This window comes from Erythrolamprus reginae, chromosome 5 (assembly GCF_031021105.1).
Source record: "Erythrolamprus reginae isolate rEryReg1 chromosome 5, rEryReg1.hap1, whole genome shotgun sequence".
NCBI lineage: Eukaryota > Metazoa > Chordata > Lepidosauria > Squamata > Dipsadidae > Erythrolamprus > Erythrolamprus reginae.
In genome coordinates this window covers 46730952-46758276 of record NC_091954.1, presented here as the reverse complement: position 1 = coordinate 46758276, position 27325 = coordinate 46730952, and the positions used below count along the sequence as shown (strand labels likewise).

The 27325-nt window shown below is 38.9% G+C and overlaps 1 protein-coding gene across 1 annotated transcript in view; it reads right to left on the bottom strand.

The window, feature by feature from the left end:
- The window catches only part of ADAM12 (ADAM metallopeptidase domain 12), a 350980-nt gene that overhangs the window by 149911 nt on the left and 173744 nt on the right, over positions 1-27325 (bottom strand). Inside the window, exons 4-5 of the mRNA XM_070752490.1 lie at positions 8434-8512; positions 3340-3416 (exon numbers count right to left, since the gene is read on the bottom strand). Coding sequence (XP_070608591.1) covers positions 3340-3416; positions 8434-8512 — 156 coding nt within the window. The remainder of the gene's footprint in view (positions 1-3339; positions 3417-8433; positions 8513-27325) is intronic.

The window sequence follows — 27325 nt, the reverse complement described above, 5'->3', positions numbered from 1 at the left end:
ATTCCTATTATGCAAGACTTTCTAATTAGTTAATGGAAATAAATTTAAGGTCATCAGAATACACATTAATTAAGCTGCCATTAATTAGAATTATAATAGCATTTAAAAAAATTCTTTTCAACTTTGATCTTACATGTTTGTTTTTTCATTATGCATTTCTACAGAAATCCTTCACAGCACCAAGCATAGCAACAATAAGACCTGTGCTGAATCAAGTGAAGGACCCATTCAGTTCAACATATAGTACAATCACAGTGGCCCACAAACTCTTCCCACAAACTTGTATTCTTCTTCAACTTTGTGTTTCAATTACTAGTGTAAGGAATGCTGTTCCTTCATGACTGGATGTAATTTATAAGTATCATGATTAATGGCTAATCATGATTAGTTAGCTTTATTTATCATACTTGTATAAATTTCCAAAAATAGATCTTGAGCATTTGAAGTCAGTCAGGATTCTCTCTAACTGATATATAAATCTGTACTTTTTTCGAATGTAAAAGCATTGTCCTTAAGGTCCCTTATTCAGATCACACTAAAGACTAGTTTTCCATTTTGAAAGGTCTGCATTCTTATTTTTATTGGTGAAACACTTTTACAATTAATTAATCCTTGATCTCTGTCCCTCGTTAACTTTGTGGCCCACAGCAACATTTCTTATTTCTCTGCACTATCACTACTCTCTTTGAAGCCTCCGTAAATATGTCTTCCTTTCTTCTTTGTTTATAGCAAGAGGTATTTTGTCCCCCACATTATTGAAATGTGTTTGAGACGTTGAAGTGTGCTAATATTAAACTACATATCAACATCAAAAGAAATTCCAATTATAACGATGCATAGTATTATGAATATTTCTGAATGTAGAAAAACAAAACAAAATATCCCTTCTTGGCCTAAACCAGTGATGGTGAACCTATGGCACGAGTGCCACAGGTGGCACGCGAAGCCATATCTGCTGGCATATGAGCTGTTGCCCTAGCTCAGCTCCAACATGCATGTGTGTGCCAGCTGATTTTTGGCTTGCATAGAGGCTCTAGGAGGGGATTTTTTTGCTTCCAGAGAACCTCTGGGGGGGATGGGGAAGGGCATTTTTACCCTCCCACAGCTCCAGGGAAGCATTTGGAGCCTGGGGAGGGCAAAACACAAGTCTACTGGGCCCACCAGAAGTTACGAAACAGAGGGCCTCCGGGGGGGGGGGGGAGGGAAGCTGTTTTCACCATCTTCAGGCATTGAATTATGGGTGTGGGCACTCATGCATGTGCGATAGTGTGTCCATGCTTTTTTGGCATTAGAGAGGAAAAGGTTCGCCATCACTGGCCTAAACCATAGTAAGAAAGGCTGAGCAATAAGTTGTTAATGAGTTGCATTGCTTGCTAGATATTAACTAGCTCTGATTCTAATATTGTAAGACAAAAGGTTAAATGGTGCTACCACACTGTGAATTAGGTTATTATGTTAAAACAACAGATGATTTTGTGTGACATATCATCTCACATAGATATCTCATTTAAATAGACAGGAGTGACAGCAGGATAGGTACAGTATACCAGTCACTAAATGTTGCTTTTTTGACATGAATATAAAACAGAGAGGAAAATTTAGAAATATTCATGTCTAGTAAATGTTAAATATATTGAGCTAGCCCTTTAATTGGTTATGTATCACTTGGCAATATCACAATGACACTAAAAATATTCATCCTGAAGCAAATGAAGAACATTTATGCTTAATTCCAACCTTGATTTTCTAAATATATCCACAATGCAAATTTACAGTAAATTACATCATGATAAATTCAGAATGATTTAGTGAGCAAACTCTAGTGTTCCCAATTGCTGGCTATATAAAATGATAGATTTATGAACTAGGTCCAGGATATAAAAAACACCAATTAAAGATTTCCCAACAGATGACTGACTTTTCTCTGAATTATTAAATCTGCTTGATCTTATTCATCTTATCAAAGAAACAGGTTTCCCCAGATTAGTAAACATCTTTCAAACTCTGAACAGTTACATCTACGTGCTGACATTTTGGTTTCTCAGGAAGCAGGTTGATTACCTTAAGCAATACAAAGTTCATTCCTAGCTTCTCTTTTGGGATAAATCTGAATAATATTTTTAAAACTAGTCTCAGCACTCAGATTATTTGTTCCCATTGTCTGCTAAATAGTAGCAATCAACCAATAGCATCTACGCAAAATCATGATGGTGTCAATGTAACAATACACACCTACAATGATATCATCATGTCAATGACACAATCATGGTTTTTGCATCACAACATATTTGATATCTGAATATTGTCACTTTGGTGCCCCATTCGGCTTATGTTTTATATTTAAACATTCTTAATTTTCATAATTTATATTATTATAGTTGATGTTCATATATAATTCAATACTAGCACACTTGAACTTCTCTCAAAAACCTTTGAATAATGCCCTACATGGCAGTGGACCAGAGTACCTTTGGAACCGCCTGCTACCGCACGAATCCCAGCGACTGATAAGGTCCCACAGAGTTGACCTTCTCCGGGTCCTGTTGACTAAACAATGTCATTTGGCGGGCCCCAGGGGAAGAGTCTTCTCTGTGGCGGCTCCGGCCCTCTGGAACCAACTCCCCCCGGAGATTAGAACTGCCCCCACCCTCCTTGTCTTTCGTAAACTACTCAAGACTCATTTATACCGCCAGGCATGTGGGAGTTGAGACACCTTTCCCCCAGGCTTTTTTATACTTTGTTTTATGTTTGGTATGAATGTGCTGTTTGGTTTTTTAAATAATGATAGGGTTTTATATGTTTTTTAATATTAGATTTGTTCCATTACTATTTTGTTTTTTATTACTGTTGTATGCCGCCCCGAGTCTTCGGAGAGGGGCGACATACAAATCTAATCAAACAAACAAACAAACAAACAAACAAACAAACAAAGACAATTCCTATCGCAGAGAACAAAAAGAGAGGGATATTTATAGTTTCAAAGAGATTAATACAGATGCAGAGAATACAACTAATGGACAAAACAGATGAAAAAACAAAGAGTAGGACAGAATTCCTGAAGAGATAAAAGTATACCATAAACATTTATGATGGTCAAGTGAACTCTGTGGTTATTCCAAAATCACAGAAGGTACCAGGAGCAAAAGAACAAGAGATTCAGAAATACTTGTTTTATAGAAATTTTCTAGTCTTTAGAGGTGGCCACCCATTTAAGTACTGGCAATATGTTCATCTTGATTTCATTAATAACTCTTACAAGATCTAGACTAAGGTATTAATATTGGCTGGTAACACATGTGATTATATCTTATGCCCATAATCTCAAATACTTTTCCTTACCTGAGTCCAGAGCATGTACTCAAAATTACTGCAGATTCAGCATATTCCTGTACATGGCCATGATAGAAGCAATGATTCTAATGAGACAGGGGAAAAAAAAGATCAAATCCAATATTTCGTGTATAATCTTACTATAGATGTATGTTCTGTTCTTTATTATCATTGTAATAAAGATCTGTTCTGAATTCCAGTCATTGAGGAAATAATCATGCTGAAAGCATCTTTCCACCTCGTGTGAAACAGCACATGAAACTTTTCAGAGCTTAATGCCAGATTTATACAAATTCAAAGCAATATCAATGCTCTACCTCGTTCAACAAATGATAATGATCAGACAAGTTTTTAAAGCCATTCTCCTGGATATGCCTGCTTTTTAAAAATTATATTATTATCGGAAAACTATGATGATAACAGTTTGTAAAATTAAGCAGCAGAGCAAATTACACTGTCATTCACCTTTAGGCGCTTGCTATAGATATAAATTTAAAATTATGCAGATCCATAAGACATAATTAAGCATACCAAATAATGTAATAATGTATTTTACAGCTTCACAAAGAAATTGATCGTGAGAAATAGAGCGGAGAGGAAAGAGAAAGAATATTTTATCATCCTGTCCTGACTTGGAAGCAGCTTGTTATTAAGAACAGGAATGAAAAGAAATTCTATTTTCAGAAGAATTTCTGAGAATTTGTGGCAGGTTATAAGAACCACAACAGAAGATAAGTAGTCAATAAAGTTGCGAATTTGCCTGGAATTCAAGGTTAATGCTATTGCTGATGAAATGTATGAGTCTCTTCTCCCCAGTTATGGATCTGTTTGTAAAACCGTATTTGTGTCACAAGCAGCATTCCTAGCTCCTTTGAATGTCACCTAAAAAAACCCAACACCTCTCCCCCCTCCTTTGTGAAAGGTTGTTATCTTATTAATGCAAAGAAAGCTATATCTCATATTTCTGCATAACAGTCATCTCGCCAACCTCTATTTCTTGGTTCATTCACATCAAAGCTGCATTAATTAACCTTTCCGTATCAGGGCATGGTTTTCAATTATATAGTCTCAGACAGCAGCCTTCTAAAGACCACCCTGATTTGGTTAGAGAAAGTAATCATATGAAAAGATAACAGCCGAGTTTTAATAGTTCAGGTGTATAATTTTTTGGCAAATTTGATCACCATGTAAAGAAAATATTAGCCTAGCACTAAAGCTTCCTTTTAGACGAAGACATGTAAAAAATGACAAGTGTTCTAGATTACATGCAGGGCATACCTACATGAACAAAACGAACATTATAAAATAAAGTGGCTGTCTTGAATCTTTACTGAATTACCTTTATAATTTGTTCTGGTAACAGCTTAATAAAAATAATGGAAAAGGGGAGAAAGCCACATAAAGGAAATTGTATCCGTGTTTATGCATTCATAATAAAAGCAGAAATACCATGCATAATAAAACAACAACATGAAAATAATGTTCAACAAAACATACTCATTAAAAGCATGGAATGGGAGGCAGGGAACAAAAAAGAAAGCCCCCATCTTCCAACATGATTTTGGGGAAGGTTGGAGAAAGAGGTAAAATTCAATAAACCTCTAAAGGCAGAATAACACAGAGTTTCCCAAAATGGCTGGCTGGGGAATTCTGGGAATTGAAGTCCTCCCATCTTAAAATCATCAAGGTTGGGAAACCTTCAGATAGCAGATGCTTCCAAATCTCAGAAAGTAGAGCATTTCAATCTTACACTCCACTTGAAAGGATTCAGTCTTTGCTTTTTAGCTACTCCCATCCTTACATCAGGATATGTTTCAAAACATTTATTTTCCATCATGTCCACCCTGATATTATGTCGGCTTCATGGTAAAGTACATTGAACTAATGTATATTGCAGAGCACATCCAATATCAATGTCTTTAGTTTTCTTTCCAATTCAAGTATGGCCTCCTTAAATGAAAGGGTGTCCTGCAAGCAGATGTCATTGAGAGAAGATCCCATAGATATCCAGAAACTGAATCAGGAAGGGATTTAAAGGTGACAGATATTGCTTTAAATTGCACTCAGAAACTGAGTGGTAATTCATGGAAGAAAGCCTTTTAATCCCTTTAACTACATATTATGGCTGTGAATACCAATTGCAGGGGACTGCAGCTCAACATTTATTTTGAATTTGGAACAGCTTCCCTTTACCAGCTGCATGTTCATTCTGAGAGGAAAAAAGTGTTGGAAAAAATGTGTTATTTGCACACCCACACCCACACCAGAATACTGCAAACAAGAAATAATAGTGTATTTCTCATTATCTTTTCAAGTTGCATCCGTAGAATGTTGTTTCTTGTTTCACCTTAAAATCTGGAGCAAACACCAGGGAAATCTCTAAAAGAACCTTTAATAAAACTGTTGATTATAATATTCAGTTTAGTTACACATTCCTCATACCGATAGCTCCAGTATAAGACAAAAGTCATTCTGTAACTTCATCAGCGGTGGGTTGCTATTGGTTTGGACCAGTTTGCGTGAGCCAGTGGCGGAAATTAATGTTAAACTATTTAATACCACCGATGATGGTAAACTATTTAATACCAACAACAACAATGCTACCCTTCAAAAGGACCTTGACCATGTAGCTGAATGGTCTAACAACTGGCAACTTCAAATCTCAACCAACAAATGCTCTGTCTTACACATTGGTAAAGAGAATCAGAATACTAAATACATACGTGGAGGAAATGAACTCGTAGATGACCCTCACTCTGTCAAAGACCTTGGAGTACTCATATCCAATGACCTAAATGCTAGAGCCCACTATAACAACATTGCCAAAAAAGCATTCAGTTGTAAATCTAATCTTACATAGCTTCTTCTCTAGAAACATTGAACTTCGAACCAGAGCATACAAAACATTTGTCAGACCAATTCTAGAACATACTTCACCTGCATGGAACCCACATTGCATATCAGTTATTAATATAATCGAGAGAGTCCAGTAATACTTCACAAGAAGAGTCCTTCACTCCTCCTCTCGTAACAAATTACCTTAGTCATCCAGACTGCAAATAGTATGATTAGACAATTTAAAACTACGTCGCCTCCGAACTGATCTAACTGTAGTTCATAAAATCATATACCATAAGGTCCTTCCTGTTAGTAACTATTTCACCTTCAACAACAACAACGCAAGAGCACATAATAGATACCAACTAAATGTAAATTGCTCCAAAATAGACTGCAGGAAATACGACTTCAGCAATAGAGTGATCAATGCCTGGAATTCATTACCTGACTCTGTTGTTTCCTCCCTTAACCCCCAAATTTTCAACCTTAAATTATCTACAGTTAACTTCTCCGCTTTTCTAAGAAGTCTGTAAGGGGCATGCATAAGCTAATACAGTAGCACCTTGTGATACAAACCCCTCATCATATGAACTTTTTGAGATACGAACCCGGGATTCAGAATTTTTTTGCCTCTTCTTATGAACTTTTTTGGCCTTACGAACCCACCACCAGGATACCCCACCTCCGGACTTCCATTGCAAGTGAAGCACCCATTTTTGCGATCCTGGGATTCCCCTGAGGCTCCCCTCCATGGGAAACCCTAGCTCCCAGGATCACAAAAATGGGCACTCCGCTGAGTGCCGCCGCCCGGCTGTCACCTTCCGAAACAGCCGGGGTGCTTTTTAGCGTTCTCCCGAACGCCAAACCCGGACATTTGGCAAAAATTCGGGTTTGGGTTTGGGAGAATGCCGAGAAGCACCGCCACTTGGCTGTCACCTTCCAAAACAGCTGGGGGGCTTCTCGGTGTTCTCCCAAACCCAAACCCGAACTTTTGCTGAACTTTCGGGTTCGGCTTTCGGGAGAACGCCAAGAAGACCCCAGGCTGTTTCAGAAGGTGACAGCCCAGTGGCAGTGCCCGGCGGAGTGCCGTTTTTGCGATTTTTTTTTTGGGGGGGGGCTTGCACGCATTAATTGGTTTTTCATTGTTTCCTATGGGAAACATTGTTTTGTCTTATGAACTTTTCACCTTACGAACCTCCTCCCGGAACCAATTAAGTTCATAAGACAAGGTATCACTGTATTTGTTAGCCAGGCAAAGCTTGAATTCTTTCATCAACTCTTCCTCCAGAATCTCATCTATAATATATTTTCAGAGGCTGATCCCATGAAAATGAAAAATAAATTTAAAATGGTCTTTCTATCTCCTGTACTGAAGAAAGCCAGGAAATCTTTAAAATCTTTTTTTGAGAGCTTCCATATCTCCAAATCTGGTTTTCATGCTATATATTTGCAACAGTAGATGCTTTCAACTTGTTTGAAACCTCTAACAGGCACATTTTCAAACAGCATTAAGTGCACAAATCTTATTGTTATTTAAAGTCCTGATATTATTATTATTATTATTATTATTATTATTATTATTATTATTGCCATATGTTTTAGCAGCTAGTTCTTTATTTCAGGAATCTTGAAAAGGTTTACAGATAAAATATTAAAAAGGATAATAATAATAATAATAGTAATAGTAATAATTATAATTAAAATTTATATGCCGCCGCTCTCCGAGGCTTACAACATATAAAAGCAGTATACATCAAGATTTAATAATTAAGTTAAAATTAAGAATGACATTTAGAAAGAAACTAAAAGGCCTATTAACATGTACACAGTCATTCAAACAAACCTACTATACATTCATTGCCCGGGGGGTAGAATCTAATAACCCCAAGCTTGGTTGCATAGATGAGTCTTTAGACTCTTATGGAAAGTGAGAAGGGTGGGGGCAACATGAATATCTGGGGAGAGTTGATTCCAGAGGGCCAGGCCCCCCACAGAGAAGGCTCTTCCCCTAGGTCCCGCCAAGTGACATTGTCTAGTTGATGGGACCTGTAGAAGGTCGACTCTGTAGTTCGATATCATGGTTCGATTGGAACACTTTGTTTTACAGATGTGAATTTTGAACAAAGGGGTGAGTAAACTACAGCAACCAAAATCTAAAACCAAATATTGACTACTCTCTTTATTTGCATGGTTCCAATTCTTTCCCTTCAACTATAAAACTATATGATACAATGACTTCCAGCCACAGGAATTCACAAAGCTTACCGTATAATTACGTGTGACAACAGTGCTAGTACCATCTTCCAAATAATGCATTTCTGTGATGTTGCCAGCAAACAGACCACTAGAGAAAAAATTAAAAGGAAATCTTAGACAACATTTCTGCAACAAATAATTTTGATTTAATTTACTCTTTTCAAAAATAAATGCAAATAAGAGGAAGTTCAATTCGGGAACAAAAATAGATGTAACATTTGGATAATGTCTGTAAACAAAGAAAAGGACAATTCCACAGTTACTGTTTTTTCTTATTAACAAGTGTTCAAGAAAAAATAAATCAGTACTTTTGATAGAATAATTTGTATTATATCTAAATTACACAAACATTTTAAAGCAGTGTCTTTCATTCATGCCTTTCCATAGTCAGAAATGTCAAGTCAATTGCCTTGAGCTATTATAGAAAAAGTTGATTATACGGCATGCAAAGTTAGTTAAAATATAAATTTTCTCAAAGGGTTTACAAGCAGCGTTTCACATTCTGCAACCTCCCCCTTCTGTTCAAGCATGTCCTTTTCCTGATTGGGCAATTGCCTGCAATTTTATTGACAAAGTTTTAAAAAGTGGTTTGCCATACGTTCTTAGGAGTGAGAGAAAGTGGGTGGCCTAAGGTCTTTGTGGCTTTGTGCCTAAGGCAGGACTACAATTCACAGTCTCCTTTTTAGCCTAATGCCTTAACCAAACTGGCTCTCTTAGCAATTCCCATTTTAAAATATTCTACTGGAAGATGATGTATGGATTTTATAGACATATATAGTTCTTTCTTAAAGAATCACTGGAGTAAGATTTGGTTATAATACCCGAGTATTGGTTACAGGAAGGGGGAAGACCGAAGACCTGGTGAATTTATAACATTTGCACCATTCGAGAATCATGCTTTGATAAATGAGACTGTTATTGTTCCACCTATTTCTTTCTAAGGTGTTTAGTTCATTCTTAGTCAATTTTATGACAGTAAAAGTGGAGTCTAGAATGCCCTGGGGAATTTCTGTCTTAAATGATTAGAATTCCTTCCCCAAACCCAATCTTACATGGAATGTTGAGATGAAAAGTTCTGCCAACATGTCACCTCCCAAGTACACTTTATAGCCTATTCCCTGATTTATCATATAGTTCTGGAGAAGGAAAAGAATGGGGAATGACTCAAGAGGGAATAGCCCTAGATGCTTATGTCCAATGTTCAGATACACTCCTCCTCCTCCATTAATTTGGCTTTTTATGCATAAAATATATATTGATCTTTGGTTTTAGTTTTTGAGATTCAGATCTAAATGTATTGCAAACAGAGTGTTCTGGAAGAGATTATATTAGAAAAATTTGCTATGGTTGTGTAACAGCTTACTATGTCATGGTTTCTTTGTAGAAAGAATCCATTTATCTAACCAGATCACTCAACTCATGCTAATGTTTCCCTCAAGAGGCACCAAGAAAAAGTTTTAATACTTGGTCCTTGGAAAACATATCCCAAAAGCAAGCACCTGGACCATTTGGCTTATGAACAGTCACCAGTATGAGCAAACCCGGAAAATGACTCTCTCAAAGCAGTTGGGGCAATCCTGAAAATGTCATGGATTTTTCATTTTTGGCATGTATTTAATGCTAAAGTAATCCCTATTTATTAAAAAAAAACCTTCCCCCCATCCACTTTATATAGCAGGTTCTCTGGAATTGGGTGAAATCATTTCTATCATTGTTTTCTTTGTTTCAGATTTTTGGCAACATTTAACCAAGTTACTTGCAAGTCAGAGTAATTTCTGTACTGTTTCTACTTTGATTATTCCAGAAAGCAACCTGCAGTTTGAGTTTTAAAAATTTATTTTGCGTGAACTAATTACTTCCACTTTAGAACTGCCTATTAATTCTGCCAAGTAAAATAATTAGAATAGCTCTTATTTTCTATTCCCCATCTAGACTACATGAGAAATATTTTGAAACCCTTGAAGGTTTGATGTGACAAGTTGGTTAAGTATTTATGCAGTGAAATGAATTATATATCCTTCAATCTAGACATTAATATTGCACAGTTTCAAGGGAGTGTCCAGTGATCTGGTTTTATGCAATTTATTTTGGTTATTTCAACCATAAGAGAGATAAAGTATTTACAGAACTATGCTAGAACATTTGTATGCTCCCTTTGCTGAGTATTGATTGGATAGCTCCAAGAATGTATTAGTACCATATTAAAAGAGGAATGGGCTTCTTTGAAGCAATAGCTGTGACAGCATTCCATTTCACTGAAATAAAAACTGTATATAAACTACTGCCCAATTCTCAAATATCTCATTTTTGCCAAACAGTTGTGCAGGTGCTCTCAGTCAAAACATTTATGATTGTTTAAATCAGTCTTAAAGTACAGGATTGAGTGAGAAATGTTTTTTTCAACATCCTGGTCAAAATCCCAATTTTTCATCTGTATCTTTTAGCAGCTTTTTATAACAGTGATCATGGAATCTTAACCAATCTGCTTTCGAGGTTGGACAATACAGCTTCACTCTGCAGATTCAAGTTTTATATTTTTCACCATAAGTCTCTAAAGCAAGGATTCTATAATTGTTGGAAGGGGGGGAATTGCCCTTATGATGTATTTGACTCTACAAGCTTGGTCTATGGCTTTTGATATTGTTTTGACTGCTAAATGAAAACTTGAGTGCTGTATAACACATGTCCTTCCTTCCTTCCTTCCCTCCCTCGCTTTCTTTCTTTCTCTTTTTAACAAAAGCAACCTCCCCTTTTAAAAATGCTTAATGCTTTTTAAAAAAGTGTTGTGGTATAAACAGTGTCGCTATCAGGTGATTACAAATCACATGTGGCCTCTTTTTAAAAAGGATTTTGACAAGAAACAAGAAGGAATGGTGTAGGCATTGAGAGGACTGCTCATACTTAACTATCAAAACCATATTCAGCATATACAAACCTATGAGATAATTTGTCTCCCTTTCAAAGCAAACATAATTTACCAGTTTACATGGTTTTTTAAAAAAACCTTCTCCCTTTTAAAGGAGATAAACATAGAAAAGCAAACGAATTAAGAGGGAAATCTTCTTAACGTAATTGAATCAATGTTACTGAGAAAGAACATGGATTTAAACAGTCCTAATCCATCACACTTCACTATGAATTGTCACTATGCTTAAGAAAAAGAGTGCTCCCACTAGCATCTTAGCTGTTTGTTCCAAACCCTTTTGATATGTGAAATGAGAGCTCAGCTTTCTCAAATATTTCTCAAGTTATTTGTCATGAATTACACCATTCATACATCTATCTCAGTACTGTTGATGCATTTGCAAAACATGATGATTTATGATTAACTGATCCTTGTTTCATTGAATGATTGATTCATTTCCTTGTTGCAAATAGAAGGAAAAAAACAGTTCAATATTGCAAAGAATTATTCTTCTATTTCCTCTCTTGTTATGCAGATCTGTCCCAGGTTATACAGATCTGTCCCAGGTAGCAGCTTTCCTAAGAATAAGGCAACTTAGCTCATCAACTCAACAAAAATGGTGCTTTTTTGCTGTGTTTTTAAATTTTCAAGTATTGTACGTGAAATACAAAGTGTGCGTGTTTATACATGAATAATTTAGATGAGAGTAATTATATGTGCATGCATGCACAGGTTTGGGTGAGCTTGAATAGTGCATGATTATGTATGTGCATGCAAGACTAGGGTAAGCATTTGGTTTTAGGATGTCTAATTTTTCAGGCAATTAATTTTTAACACTTCATATTTATTAGTTAGTTGATACTTAGTTTTTATTAGCTTGATATTTTTGAATGGGAGAGTATCTCCCTACCACTACTTATTATCTCTTTAAAGTTAATCGGACATACAGAACCTGGCTAAAACTTATACAGTGGAACCTCAAGATACGAACTTAATTGGTTCCAGGGGGAGGTTCGTAAGACGAAAGGTTCGTAAGACGAAACATTGTTTCCCATAGGAAACAATGTAAAGTCAATTAATCCATGCAACAAAAAAACCCCCCGCAAAAAAACGCTGCCGCCCGGCTGTCACCTTTTAAAATGGCTTCCCTCTCTCTCTCTCTCCTTCCTCCCTCCTCCTCCTCTTCCTCCTCCTCCCATATTCCGCCTCCCTCCCAGCCCGCTAGGCAAGCCAGTGGTCCCCGTCATGGAGCACAGCCATGTGGGCTCCGCTCTGTTTCCTGCCGGCCCGATTGAGGGGCCGGCGGTCTCCGCCAGGGAGAGCTTCCTGGCTTTCATTCTTGTTGGATTTGTGAGCTTTCATGCCCAGGAAGCACGGGGCCGGGCTCCGTGGCCGCAGGGAACAGAACGGAGCCTTCCACGGCAGCTGCCTGCTGGGCTGGTAAGAGGGGGAGCCCGTGGGCTCGGTTACATCTTCCGCTGCCAGCCAGGCCATGCTGGCAGAAGCGCAACAAAGAGAGGCATTCGCTTTCGTCCCGCATGCAGCCGTCTGACCGTGGGCTCCTTCCCGATCTCGGAGAGCTTCCTGGCTTTCGTCCTTATTGCATTCGCGAGCTTTCATGCCCAGGAAGCTCTCCGAGATCGGGAAGCCGCCCATGATCAGTTGGCTGCGGGCGGGAGGAAAGCGAATGCCACGGGGCTGGGCTCAGCTCCCCCCCTTACCAGCCCAGCAGGCAGCCGCCATGGAAGGCTCCATTCTGTTCCCTGCCGGCAGAAGCGGTGGGATTCAAAATGCTGGGGGGGGGGCTGTCGGGACACCCCCCCACCCCAGCACTTTGAATTCAGCAGCTTCTGCTGGATACGGGCGATGGGTGGGAGGAGCGGCGTGGAAGCCGGTGGCTGTGGCAGCTCGTCCCATCCATCGCCCGTATCCAGCAGAAGCGGCGGGATTCAAAGTGCTGGGGTGGGGGGTGTCCCGACAGCCCCCCCACCGCAGCACTTTTGATCCTGCACCTCCTGCTTCCCCCCCAGCCAAAAATATAAAGGGGTCTGCGGCAGCAGACTGTCTTTGTGTTATCCACTGGGACCTCCTGCCCTCCCTCCCAGCCAAAAACCCAAAGCGGCCTCCCAAACGTTTTCCATCTTACGAACCTGCTGCCGCCGAGAAGCCCCGCCACCTGGCTGTCACCTTTAAAACAGCCGGGGGGCTTCCCAGCAGCCTCCCGAAGCCGAACGCCAAACCCGAACTTCCGGCTTCGGCTTCGGGAGGCTGCTGGGAAGCCCCCCGGCTGTTTTAAAAGGTGACAGCCGGGCTGTGGGGCTTCCCAGAAGACTCCCGAACGCCGAACCCAGAAGTTCGGGTTTGGCGTTCGTAAGACGAAAAAAGTTCGTAAGAAGAGGCAAAAATTTTCTGAACCCCGGGTTCGTATCTCGGGTTGTTCGTAAGACGAGGGGTTCGTATCTTGAGGTACCACTGTATTTTCTAATACGTTGCTATCTACATGGAAAATTACATAAATCCTCTACACATTATATAAAAGTATTATATTATATATAATTTAAAAATTCTTGCAAATTTCAGGGCTATGAGACATACTAGTTGTTCCTTTTAAAATGCATTGATAGTTCTTCCTACTTCCTATTCCTGATTCCATCCCAATGTGCAAAGGCTTCTCCAGTTAAGTTAGCTCGACTTTTGCAAGGGAGATTGCTATTTTTTTTATTCCACGGCTGGCATTATATAAGATGATAATGGAAGTTAATTACTTCCAATGTGTTCTGCCGGGCTCTATGGTATGAGTCTCCTGAAAATTCAAGGGTACAAATTTCAGACACACACACACACACTTGAAAGTTCAGAAACAATGTTCTTTATCACAAAAATTCAAAACAAAAAAAGCACCCTTTTTGTATTGCAAAGAGCACTTGTCCCAAAACAACCTGGTAGTCTGTACAATCCCCTTAATCAGTTCTTAAGTACTGAGCTAGCAGCTGTGAAGGAACGTCACAACTCTCTTTCTTCCACAAAGTGAGACTCCCACACTTTGCTCTGCTTTGGTTTCAAAGTTGTGAAAAATCAACAAATAAAGTCTGGAAACCGCAAGGCACGGTCCTGAAGAAACAACGATCAAATAATCTTCCACAATGGCCAAGCCAGCACGCTGCTATTTATATCAGCAGCTCTAATTACTGGAACCCCACCAAAACACAGGTGGCCTCTCTTATCTCCTGTAATATTTCTTCAATTGGTCTCTTCTATGCATAATTCTGCTCATGCATAGGTCTAACACTTCCTCATCCGAATCGACCGAAGAAAATGGAGATTGGCTTCCTGGGCTGTGTGCCAAGCCCCCCTCTTCCAAGTCACCACCACCTTCTTCTTCGTCCGAAAAAACTGCACTACCTGACTCTGTCGGTAATAAAACAGACCTATGACATATTGATGTTTTCCCTGCATCCACCTCCACATTCCTTGGGGCAGAAGCTGGGCCAGAGCCAACCACAACACAATGTAAAGGACTTTTCAGCAGAAAGTAAAAGACTGACAAGTGTTAAATAATTATTTATTGTTTCATTGCAATGATGATTAATATTTTTGGCACCCAGTGCTGAACTGGGGCATACGTGCACCGGAGTGCCCGAACACGAAAGAGAGCAGCTGGTTGCTGCGCATGTGTGTGGTGGCCAGTTGCTCTTTTGGGTTCTGTTGTGCGCCACTTGGTCCGGCATGCATGTGTCCCGGCTAGCTGCTTTGTTTCGGGTTCTGGCAGAACAGTTGGCTTTTGCATGTTCATGACAGAACCCATAAAAGCAGCTGGTGACAGCATGTGGGCCCACAGGGAATGCTCTGCATGCCATCTCTGGGATACTTGCTGTAGGTTCACCATCATGGTTCTATGGTCTAACATTGAGACAAACTAGTTGTTCCTTTTAAAATGCATTGATAGTTCTTCCTACGATTCCATCTCAATGTGCAAAGGCTTCTCCAGTTAAGTTAGTTTGGCTTTTGCAATGGAGATTGCTATTTTTGAATAAAACTCATAGCATTCTGGTTAATAAACAGGTTCACAGTAATAAACAGGTCCTTACTAAACATGCTGCTACTTGCAGGGGTTGGATCACTAAGGAGAGTTACATGTGCATTTTCCAGGTCATTCTCTTTACAGTATAAAAAATTAAGAAAGCTTGTTTCTGGGTTTTCCCATATCTGGTATCTACACTGAACACTGAATTGTAATTTCTGTATACTTTTTAAATATGTTATATTGATTCCCTCTAGTTAATTACTTAATATGATTAAAAATGATGTAAGATGTTTATCCATTCAACATCATTATTCTGTAACATTCCAGCGGATAATATTTAGCATTTAAATATTAATTAAACGCATTATGAAACAGGGAGTTAAGGAGAAAACTACTTTACAAGGTGGGCAAGGAAAGAAACAACAAAGACTTCTATGTTTTATTAGCAAGTACATTAAACAGCTACTTTCCTTGTGTCCTCATGTTTTTTGCAAAGCACAACTGTATAAGGCACCTTAAAAATAGAGCTCTATAGCAAAAGGTTCCATGACGGAACATTCAGATGGCTAGAATAAAGATACATGAAGACAGTCCAATTTTTATTTATACTTTTGACTTTCTGCATCTTCCATGCCACAGATCCTTTCCATGACAACCTGAATATTGTTAGGAAGAGCTGTCTAAAAACCATTTGTCAGATTGAAAAGATTGATGTGATACTTTCAGCAGGTGGTACCAGCTGAGGACTGAGCTATTTTCCATAAGTCTCTGGATCAGCCGATTCAGATACTCGCTTTGGGATCTGACTGAGTGGCAGTTTTTGGCATTCAGAGATATACATGTATATGGAGAACAGGGCTCTTGAATTAGAGTCATCCAAAAGATTAAAAACTACCAATTGCTTTAAAAATTACAATTTCAAACAAACAAACAAACAAAAATACTCTAAAACACCATACAAAAGTAAAAACAGCAATATATATAACACATAATCTAATTAATTATTACATTATAAAACTAAACAGAGGAAACAAAATAAATATGCTCCTTTACGAATTAATGTGCTGAATAAATAAGACACCCAAATATATAACATTATTTATATGTGTGTGTGTGTATGATGTATATGTATTGTATATATAGTATATGTCATACTCTTAATAATAGTATATTAATAATAGAGACATATAAAATTGTCTATTCTTGTAAAAGAGAAACATTTGTTACACATTTCTTGAATTTAGTCTTTGATATCAGTAGTACCGTGTTTCCCCGATAGTAAGGCAGTGTCTTACTTTCTTTTTACCCCCAAAAGCCCCCCTATGTCTTTCTTTCGGGGTATGTCTTATATTGGAAAAAAATTGAAAGGGTCGTGTTCCCGAAGGCTCAAAGTTGACTCAGCCTTCCATCCTTAACGAGGGTAAGTCAGAAAAGCACAGGGTCTGCAATGTTTGGGGTCCATCAGCTGATGAAAGGCACCGAAAAAAAGGAGGAAATGAGCTAAAAAGAAGCAGCAGGATTGAAAGACCCGCATAATTTCCGAGCCGAGATAAATGAATGATGAAACCTGGACTGCCGGGTGGCCCGCCTGGAACGCCAGCAATGCGGCCGGGCCGATTGCCGAGCGGGGGGCGGGGCGCGGGAGGAGGCAGCGCCGCACCGGACCCCTCAGGCTGCTCCGCCCGAGATGGGGCTCCTCCGGAGGGGCACACGGGGGCATGTTTACACATGTCTTACTTTCGGAGTATGGCTTATATTAGCCGACCCCCCTGAAACCCCCCATATGTCTTACAATCGGGGGGGTCTTACTATCGGGGAAACACGGTAGTAATACTTTTCCATTTTGAAATATAATTACCTTGGCTATTTCCCATGTCAAAATAACCATAATTACTAAAAAATAGTCGGATTCCACAATGTTTTTGTTTAATGCAAAATAGCATTCATATTTACAACATCAAAATATTTCCACATCCCTATTTAAGATAAATAGCACTCTTTGGTTTTACCATCCATTTTTACAGTGTTATACTAGACTATCAAGGTAAAGCTGCATTCTGCTGATTTTTGTTTAAAGTTAATAATATCTGGCTAGAAATTAATGCTAACCAGATGCTCATTACCTAATTGCTTACATGGGCAATATAAGCCTGAAAAAGACTGAACAGTCATATTACCTTTTTGTCCCAATTTACTACAGACATTGTATTTCATAAAAATGTATATAAAAAGTGAATTTTCTTCAGTTCAGCAAACAAGGTGTGTGGTCTTAAGGGTAGCACCACCTTAGCCCAATTAGCAAAATAGTATGTCATTACTTAACTCCATATTGGGTATGGAAAAAAGACACCAGCACTTCTAACTTAGCAGTTCTGCAAACCTTGTAATTTTATACTTTTCCTGGAATAAAATGGAAAGGTTGTTTTAACATGTCTGGGAAATGCCTAAGGCAAACTAGCTTAATAAAGAGCCATCACATCTGAACAACTTTATCCCACCATCAATAAGCAATACTTGAGAAGAAAGATTGGAAAGCATCAGAGACAATAAGGAAGAGCTCAACAAAACAGAAAATTGACCTTAGCAAAGAAATGAAAAGTCATAAATATACTGTACTGTAATCAGTCTACAATAATATGTAGCCGTTGTCTACAATATTGCCTACAATATTGTATTTGAACTATCCCGGCCTAGGTGACAATGGAAATTAGTCACTTTCAACATGAAGGACTTTTCAGCAGAAAGGAAAAGATTGATGTTAAATAATTAGTTATTATTAAGTAATAATAATAATTATCATTAATTAATTATTTATTTATTAAGAAGACGTTTTGTCTGTTTCCTGGTGATTCTATGGACCAAGTCTCTCCATATCTTCCAAATTTGCACAACTTCTTTGAATTTTTCTATGTTTTGTCTGGTGTCACCTTTGATGGTGAGGTTTCTCAATAAGCAATGTCGCTTGGTGGGGCCAAGGGGAAGAGTCTTCTCTGTGGGGGCCCCGGCCCTCTGGAATCAGCTCCCTTCAGAGATTCGCACTGCCCCCACCCTCCTCGCCTTCCGCAAAAGTCTTAAGACTCACTTATGTTGCCAGGCTTGGGGCAATTAGATCTTGGCCCCCTGGCCAATGAATGTTATTATGGCTGAGGTTTGAATATGTATGTTTGATTTTTAAAATATTGGGGATTTTAGTTTAATTATCTAGTTTAATTAATTGGATTTGCCATTGTTTTTTAATTGTTTTTTATTATATGTTATAAGCCGCCCCAAGTCTTCGGAAAGGGGCAGCATATAAATCTAATAAATAAATAAATAAATAAATAAATAAATAAATAAATAAATAAATAAATAAATAAATAAATAAATAAATAAATAAATAAATAAATAAATAAATAAATAAATAAATAAATAAATAAATAAATAAATAAATAAACAAACAAACAAACAAACAAACAAACAAACAAACAAACAAACAAACAAACAAACAAACAAACAAACAAACAAACAAACAAATAAAATGTCCAAGTAAGACCACTAGATGATCTACAGCTATATTTCTTTCTACTTCCTAGAGCTGAGATGAAGAGTGCTGATGGGAAAGCCAGGAATTCCTCAACTGGATAAAGCAGAGTTGTCAGGACGTTGATTGGAATTAGCCTATAGAAAAGGCTGTCAAACTGGCGACCTGTGGGGTGGATGCGTCGTTCACAGATCACACCCATGCCAGCTCCGGAAATGGGGAAAATGTTGTGAAATGTCAATAATAGTAATTATCTTTTACTTAGGATTCCTTGAAAAGACAGAATAATAATATAATAATATAATATAATATAATATAATATAATATAATATAATATAATATAATATAATATAATATAATATAATATAATATAATATAATATAATATAATATAATATAATATAATATAATATAATATAATATAATATAATATAATATAATATAATATAATATAATATAATATAATATAATATAATATAATATAATATAATATAATATAATATAATATAATATAATATAATATAATATAATATAATAATATAATACACAATATGATCCACCCACTCTTTTAACATCTCTCCATCCAATCCCTACCTTGTAACAGTATGACTGACTCCAATTACCCTGCGACCATTTCTCAGTAAGAAAACACCTGAATTTCCAATCCTGATCCAATAAAGGTACAATGGTACCTCTACTTATGAACTTAATTCGTTCCATGACCAGGTTCTTAAGTAAAAAAGTTTGTAAGAAGTAATTTTTCCCAAAGGAATCAATGTAAAAGCAAATAATGTGTGTGATTGGGGAAACCACAGGAAGGGTGGAGGCCCTGTTTCCTCCCAGGAGATTCCTACAGAGGCCCCACAGAGGCTTCTCCCTGCCTGTTCTGGCCCTGTTTCCTCCCAGGAGATTCCTAGAGAGGCCCCACAGAGGCTTTTCTGGCCCTGTTTCCTCCTGGAGATTCCTAGAGAGGCCCCACGGAGGCTTCTCCCTCCCTTTTCCGGTTACAATTTCAGAGGCTTGGGTTTGTAAGTGGAAAATGGTTCTTGAGAAGAGGCAAAAAAATCTTGGACACCCGGTTCTTATCTAGAGAAGTTCTTAAGTAGAGGCGTTCTTAGGTAGAGGTACCACTGTATATCTCTATCTGTGAGGAAGCTAAAAATGATAAGTTCCTTTCAGGCTTCAGAATAATTTTATCAGAATTAAGTATCTAATTTTCATTACATTTCTAGTGGCACATAATCTATGCAATTGCTGTTTAAGAATATTTTATCATGACTTTCCGTGTAATATCAAAGTATAAGTTGTTTTCTGAATCAGTCTAGAACAATATTGTGCTATCTCAAGGAAATGATCAGTTTTTGGTAATGACTCTTATAAAGTTTCACCTAGAAACGTTTATGTTAATTTAGGAGAATAAGTTAATTTGTAATTTACAGATACAATGTCACTTGGTCAGACAGGATTTAGAGATAATTTGCTTGCTTATTATTTAAATATATACCGTATTTTCCGGCGTATAAGACGACTGGGCGTATAAGACGACCCCCTAACTTTTCCAGTTAAAATATAGAATTTGAGATATACTCGCCGTATAAGACTACCCCTCTTCTGACTGTCAAAAACTGAGTCTAGGTCTATGATGTACTTGCATTGAGAAAAAAATCATTTCTGAACATGATAACACAATATTTTAATTACTAATGATGAAGATCTTATTGTTAAAATTATGAATGAATTATTTAGAGAGAGAGAGCCAAGTGGGAGCACTCTTCTGTCTATCTCTCCATATGTCTCTGTCTATCTGTCTTGTCTGCCTCTCATATTTCTCCTCACCACAATTAAGTTTATTATTATAACTCATCATAATTTGTCAACACAAAAAGGTGAACCTGGCTATTTTTCTTTCTCCTACCATCTATTCTGCAGGTATCTTTCAGTCTAACATGCAGCATGCTGACACCTATGTGAGAATCTATTATGGAATGAGAATCTGTATGTGATATCATGATATGGCAATCCAAACAGCCCATCCATTTTTTCCTCTTTCCGCACTTTCTGTCTTTATCCTCTTGCAATGTCACTTAAACAGATTTTAACTTGTCGGGTTTAATTAGTGACCCTGCCAATTTTCAGTACTGTGCAGTGTGCTATGATACAGAGCAGGGTGAATAATATGACCTCAGCTTTTAAAGTTATTTTAAAATGTTGCCTAAGAAATATGGAAAGATGATTCTTTTTGGAGGAAAAGTACATTTTCAATGGTTAAACATAAGAACAAATACAAACAGGCAGAAATAAATGCATCCAGTTTAACATTCAATTTTGCAACCACTAATAATGGTGGTCAAGTAGGTACAAAAATACCTGGGGAAATGATCAAAGTCTGGGAAATGGGTCCCTTGTCAGTTAAAAGGAGTGCTGATTTACCACCTGCTAGAGCAGTGATTTTCAACCTTTTTTGAGCCGCGGCACATTTTTTACCTTTACAAAATCCTGGGGCACACCACCAACCAAAATTACACAAATCTAATAAATAAATACATACATACATACATACATACATACATACATACATACATACATACATACATACACACACACACACACACACACACACACATAAATAACCCCCTCATATATACAATCCCATGTAACATCCCCTTATAAATACAGTCAATCATCAATCATCCCTCCTCAAATTTATACCACTGTCTCATTTCTGGGTTCTTCTCCTGTCTTTCCCCATTTTCTCTCTCATGTTTCTCATTTCTCTCTCTTCCTCCCTTTTTCCCTCATTCCTTCTCCCTCTCACTTCTCCTCTTTTTCCATCCCTGTCTCTCTCCCCCCCTTATGTGTGTGTGTGTGTATGTATGTATATATACACACTCGAACCATTTCCAAAACCAGTTGAGGGCTGGGGTTTTTTTCTCTTTTATTCTTTTCAAACACAGGTGTGGGCTGGGGGGGGTGTTTCTTATTATTTGGGTGCTTTTTACCATATGCTTCAAGAATCACCTCTCTCCCTCTCTCTTATTTTCTTTCTGAGGCTCCTCCCACAACGGTGGCTACAGCGGCGCTGGCGATCCGGCCGCTAGCCGCTCCGAGCACTGTGGGAACGCCCACCCCTCTCACAGTCCGGTCCCGGGCTGACAGTAAAGGGGCTGCTTCCCATCCTCCTTCTCAGAAGGTTTCCTTCTGAGCAAGCTGGCAGGAGGATGGGAAGCAGCCCCTTTACTGTCAGCCCGGGACCGGACTGTGAGAGGGGTGGGCGTTCCCACACCGCTCGGAGCGGCTAGCGGCCGGATCGCCAGTGCCGTTGCAGCCACCGCTAATGTAAAGGGGCTGCTTCCCGGCGGCAGGAACTGCGGGGGGTACCGGCGTACGCTCCGGCTAACGAGCCCTTGCCGCAGCTATCCGCCGCTTCTTTCTTCTCCGCCTCGCCTCCGCTACTCCCGCCGCCGCCTTTGCTCTCCCCGCCGGGCAAGAGGCAAAGGCGGCGGTGGGAGTAGCGGAGGCAAGGCGAAGAAGAAAGAAGCGGCGGATAGCTGCGGCAAGGGCTCGTTACGCCGGCTACCCCCCGCAGTTCCACCCCAGCAAAGCCGGCGGCGGGAGCGGCGGCGGCCAGCCCTCTAGCCGGCGCCTCGCCAGCTATCCGCCAGATTCGAGTGCCGCCGCCTCAGGCGGCAGCGACAACAGCAACAGCAGCGCTTCGATGAAGCCAGCGAGGGAGCTCCGGAATCAGTTGGCGCTCGCCCGACGCCTTGTTTTTTTATTTCCCCCTTTGGTTTCTCTTCACAGGCGGGAGTTCGGGAGGCAAGGGAGCGCTCGAGGAGACAGCGTCTTGCGGCATCGCCTCCCGTCGGGTTTACGACAAAGGGACGCTCAGCAACTTCTTTTTCCTTTCGGCGCCATAGCCACCCGCAGTCCCCGGAGCCGGCGGGTTGAGGCAAAGGGCTGCATTTCCCTTCCCTCCCTCCCTCCTGCCCCCGTCCTGAATGGAAGCCCCGCTTGGCCAAGCAGCCCGGGATCTCCGCCGCTTGCAAACCGGGTGGGCGGAGCGGACCCGCGCTCACTTTCGGCTCCGGGGACTGTGGATGGCTATGGCGCCGAAAGGAAAAAGAAGTTGCTGAGCGATGCCGCAAGACGCTGTCTCCTCGAGCGCTCCCTTGCCTCCCGAACTCCCGCCTGTGAAGAGAAATCAAAGGGGGAAATAAAAAAACAAGGCGTCGGGCGAGCGCCAACCGATTCCGGAGCTCCCTCGCCGGCTTCATCAACGCGCTGCTGTTGCTGCTGTCGCTGCCGCCTGAGGCGGCGGCACTCGAATCTGGCGTGGTGGAAAATCTTTGCCTGCCTCCAGATTTTCCACCACGCCAGATTCGAGTGCCGCCGCCTCAAGCGGCAGCGACAGCAGCAACAGCAGCGCTTTTTCCTTTCGGCGCCATAGCCACCCACAGTCCCCGGAGCCAAAAGTGAGCGCGGGTCCGCTCCCCCCCTCAATCCCGCTCCCGGCCTCCTCCCGCCCGCGGCTGTGGAATGGGCGCAGTATCCGGCATATAAGACGACCCCCCACTTTGGAAAAGATTTTCAGGGGTTAAAAAGTCGTCTTATACGCCGGAAAATACGGTAATCCTAATTAGAAGGGTTAAGTTTTTTTGTTAGACTAATGTAGCAATAACCTTCTAAAGAGGTTTTAAAAATAAATTTAACACTTCTGATACAAATCATAGTGCTATGTAAACAATTAGATACTGTTGATTGCATAAACTTGGAAGAGTTACAACCATAGTCCAAAATGCAATAAACAATTTGAGTTTTGTGAGCATTTGTCAATCTACAAGAACATGTGTTTCACAAAATATATGGATTCTCATTAGACATATCTTGAATTTTTTTATAAACAGAATAAGATTAGATACCTATGTAAATCCAAAGATACATAAAAGCAAAACCCCAAGAATATAATTTTAATATATAAATCCATTTGTCATGTCACAGAAAAATATTAGATACTGAAATTCAATACTTCTATGCAGAAAGATATTAGGTTAGACATATATAATCAAATAGGAATTGCTTACTCCACTAAAAATGCAGGCTAAATATGAATCAAGTAATATTTAATTAAATCAATTTTCTAGAGTCTTTAATGCTGTGTTCATTTTTGAGTACAATTTATACCAAGAAATGTGAAATTCAGTTTTTAGTATTAATTTGCTATAATAATAATAATAATAATAATAATAATAATAATAATAATAATAATAATAATAATTCTGAAGCATAACACACCAGACATTGTGATCATGGGGAAAAAGAAACTATGGATCATCGACATCGCAATCTCAGGAGACAACAGAATTGAGGAGAAGCAACTAGAGAAATTAGTGAAATACGAAGATCTAAAAATCGAGCTGCAACGACTCTGGCATAAGCCAGTTAAAATGGTCCCAGTGGTACTTGGCACGCTGGGCGCAGTACCAAAGGATCTCAGCGGACATTTGAAAACCATTGGAATTGACACAATCTCCATCTGTCAATTGCAAAAGGCCACTTTACTGGGATTGGCAAACATAATTCGCCACTACATCACGCAGTCCTAGGTGCTTGGAAAGCGCCCGACTGGTGATGAAATACGAAATCCAGCATAGTGATCTTGTTTGCTGTGTTGTACTGACATAATAATAATAATAATAATAATAATAATAATAATAATAACAACAACAACAACAACAAAACAACAACAACAATAATAATAACAATAATACTTTATTCCAAAAGAAGAAAATGATTCCATTTTGAAATTTATAACAAGAAAACCAGATGATTCTAGCCATGGAGATACCGGTAATTGTAGAGAAGGTATGTGGTTGAGTATCTTCCCATTTATGTAGAAAAATGATTAAATCTCATCTCTTGTTCTCTCAGGTTTTTTCCTATACTTTTCCTATATTAAGTGCTAACTTTCATTTTGTTCGAGGAAGTGATCCCTGCGCTGATGGCCTATGCTTCTCTGCAGTATGGGTAGTCTTTTTATGTGGAAAAATAGACATATAATAAAAGTAGACTAGACAATGTCATTTGGTTGGACCTAGGGGAAGAGCCTTCTCTGTGGGGCCCCTGGCCTCTGGAATCAGCTCCCCACAGAGAATCGCACTGCCCCCACCCTCCTTGCCTTCTGTAAAAGTTTAAAGACCTATCTGTGCCACCAGGCTTGGGGCCATTAGACCCTAGCCCCCTGGTCGACGAGTGTAGTATATCTTGCTGTGTGAATGGGAATTAATGATTTTAAATGTTATTAGAGTTTTTAAAGTTTTTTAGTGATATTAATTGGATTTTTTTAGATATGTACATTGATATGTTGTGAGCTGCCCGAGTCCTCGGAGAGGGGTGGCATACAAACCCAACTAATAAATAATAAATAAATAAATATAAGATTGCCTGCTGCAATGGATGAATATGCAATTGAAAAGAAGTATGGTGAGCCACTATAATCCACTCATGTTACTCCCTTAAGTTATATAAAATATTAAAGAGTACAAAGCAATATTTGCTCTTATGCAACTCTATGAACACAATAAGTTCACATTTGGGAGTTAGAGAATGAGGATGATTGGATTCCAAATATTTTAAACCAAAAACATAGAAATATGACTTTGTGTGACAAATATATGACTTCCAGCCATTAGTTCTAAACAAAAATAGATAGGCCAATCATCTTTAACAGAAAGAGAAGTCTGCTGTAAGTAAATAGCAAAATATTTTTTGTTTGATTTTTCAAGAAAGGAACATCAGACAGAGCTGATGTCATATTTTTTTCACTTCCAGATGAAGGCTACAACTACATACATTGTGAAGTTTTGTTGTTTATTCCAGATCAAGCTGTCTCTTTGTAGAAATGCAACTATTGAGGCATCTTTCTATATTTCTTTACAGGTAACAAGTTGCTGAACATTTTTGTTTTGTTTTGGTTAATGTGATCCTTGTATTCAAGATTCTAATTTAGTGGACTTACATCTGCATCTCAAAATTGCTTTTCAATTCTATAAATCATCTTGTTCGCAGTGCATAGAAATCTAATTTGCTTTTTCAAATTCACAACTCAAGGACCTTTTAGTATAAATCAAGTCAGTTAACTTGGTTGCTGAGAGTGACATTAGGTAAAATATATTTGCAGCATTGATTCTCCTCAGCCTTCCATCTTGCATATTTATTTGCATGCATCCATAAAAATTGATTCCCCCCCCCCCCTGAAAAGGGCTTATTTTGTATTAGGCCACTGTATTATAATAGAATCTGGATGAGTGTTTTTGTTAATCCTATTGCTTCTTAATATTTTCATTTTAGTTGGTATTATTAATTACATTTTTAATCTTGCATTGCTATCAAAGGCTGTAGTTACATATGTACAAAGTCCAATTATCTCACATCTAGTATTGCCACATTAATGTTGCATAGCATGTACTGAATATCCTATATAACTTCCCTTAGCTCGGTTACCAAAGTTACTTAGGACAACTTCATTCACCATTATAATTCAGATCTCAATTCAGAAAACAATCTCAGTGAAACTTTTCATTTATTTATCAGGATGATACAAAGGAGATACAACTTTACTTCTCCTTTAATAAGATTCAAGAAAGCTTTCTACTATACTAATCAGTTCAGAGAACTTTGCTGAAACAAGTTTGCCAATTGTAACCAAGACATCAGCCCATGCTCTGTCCAAAGTCCTGAATAGTTCTGTAATTCCATGTTGAGTGCAAATAAATTCCCACCTTTGCTAAGGTTTTCCCCAATCTAAATTCATAATTTTCTTCCCACTTTTTGCTAGCTAGCTAGCTAGCCAGCTAGCCAGCTAGCCAGCTAGCCAGCAAGCCAGCAAGCCAGCAAGCCAGCAAGCCAGCAAGCCAGCAAGCCAGCAAGCCAGCAAGCCAGCAAGCCAGCAAGCCAGCAAGCCAGCAAGCCAGCAAGCAAGCAAGCAAGCAAGCAAGCAAGCAAGCAAGCAAGCAAGCAAGCAAGCAAGCAAGCAAGCAAGCAAGCAAGCAAGCAAGCAAGCAAGCAAGCAAGCAAGCAAGCACCTTGAATCCGGGAGAAGAAGGGCCGCCTATAAATCTAATGAACTAACTAACTAACTAACTAACTAACTAACTAACTAACTAACTAACTAACTAACTAACTAACTAACTAACTAAGCACGTAAGCAAGCAAGCAAGCAAGCAAGCAAAGGAATGGTTTGGAGTGACAAAAATATCTAAGTTTTGGAATAGAAAGCTTAAGGCTAAAACTTAAACAGATATATAAAGAAATTTTACAGTTAATTTTGAATACAATGAATCAAATAATGCAATTGCAGAATCCTACATTCTGTCCTTTGCTCTATAGTAAGCATTTTTAAAAATCTGTAATAGAGTCTATCCAAGAGCTAATTAAAAATTAAATGTTTGGAGGCC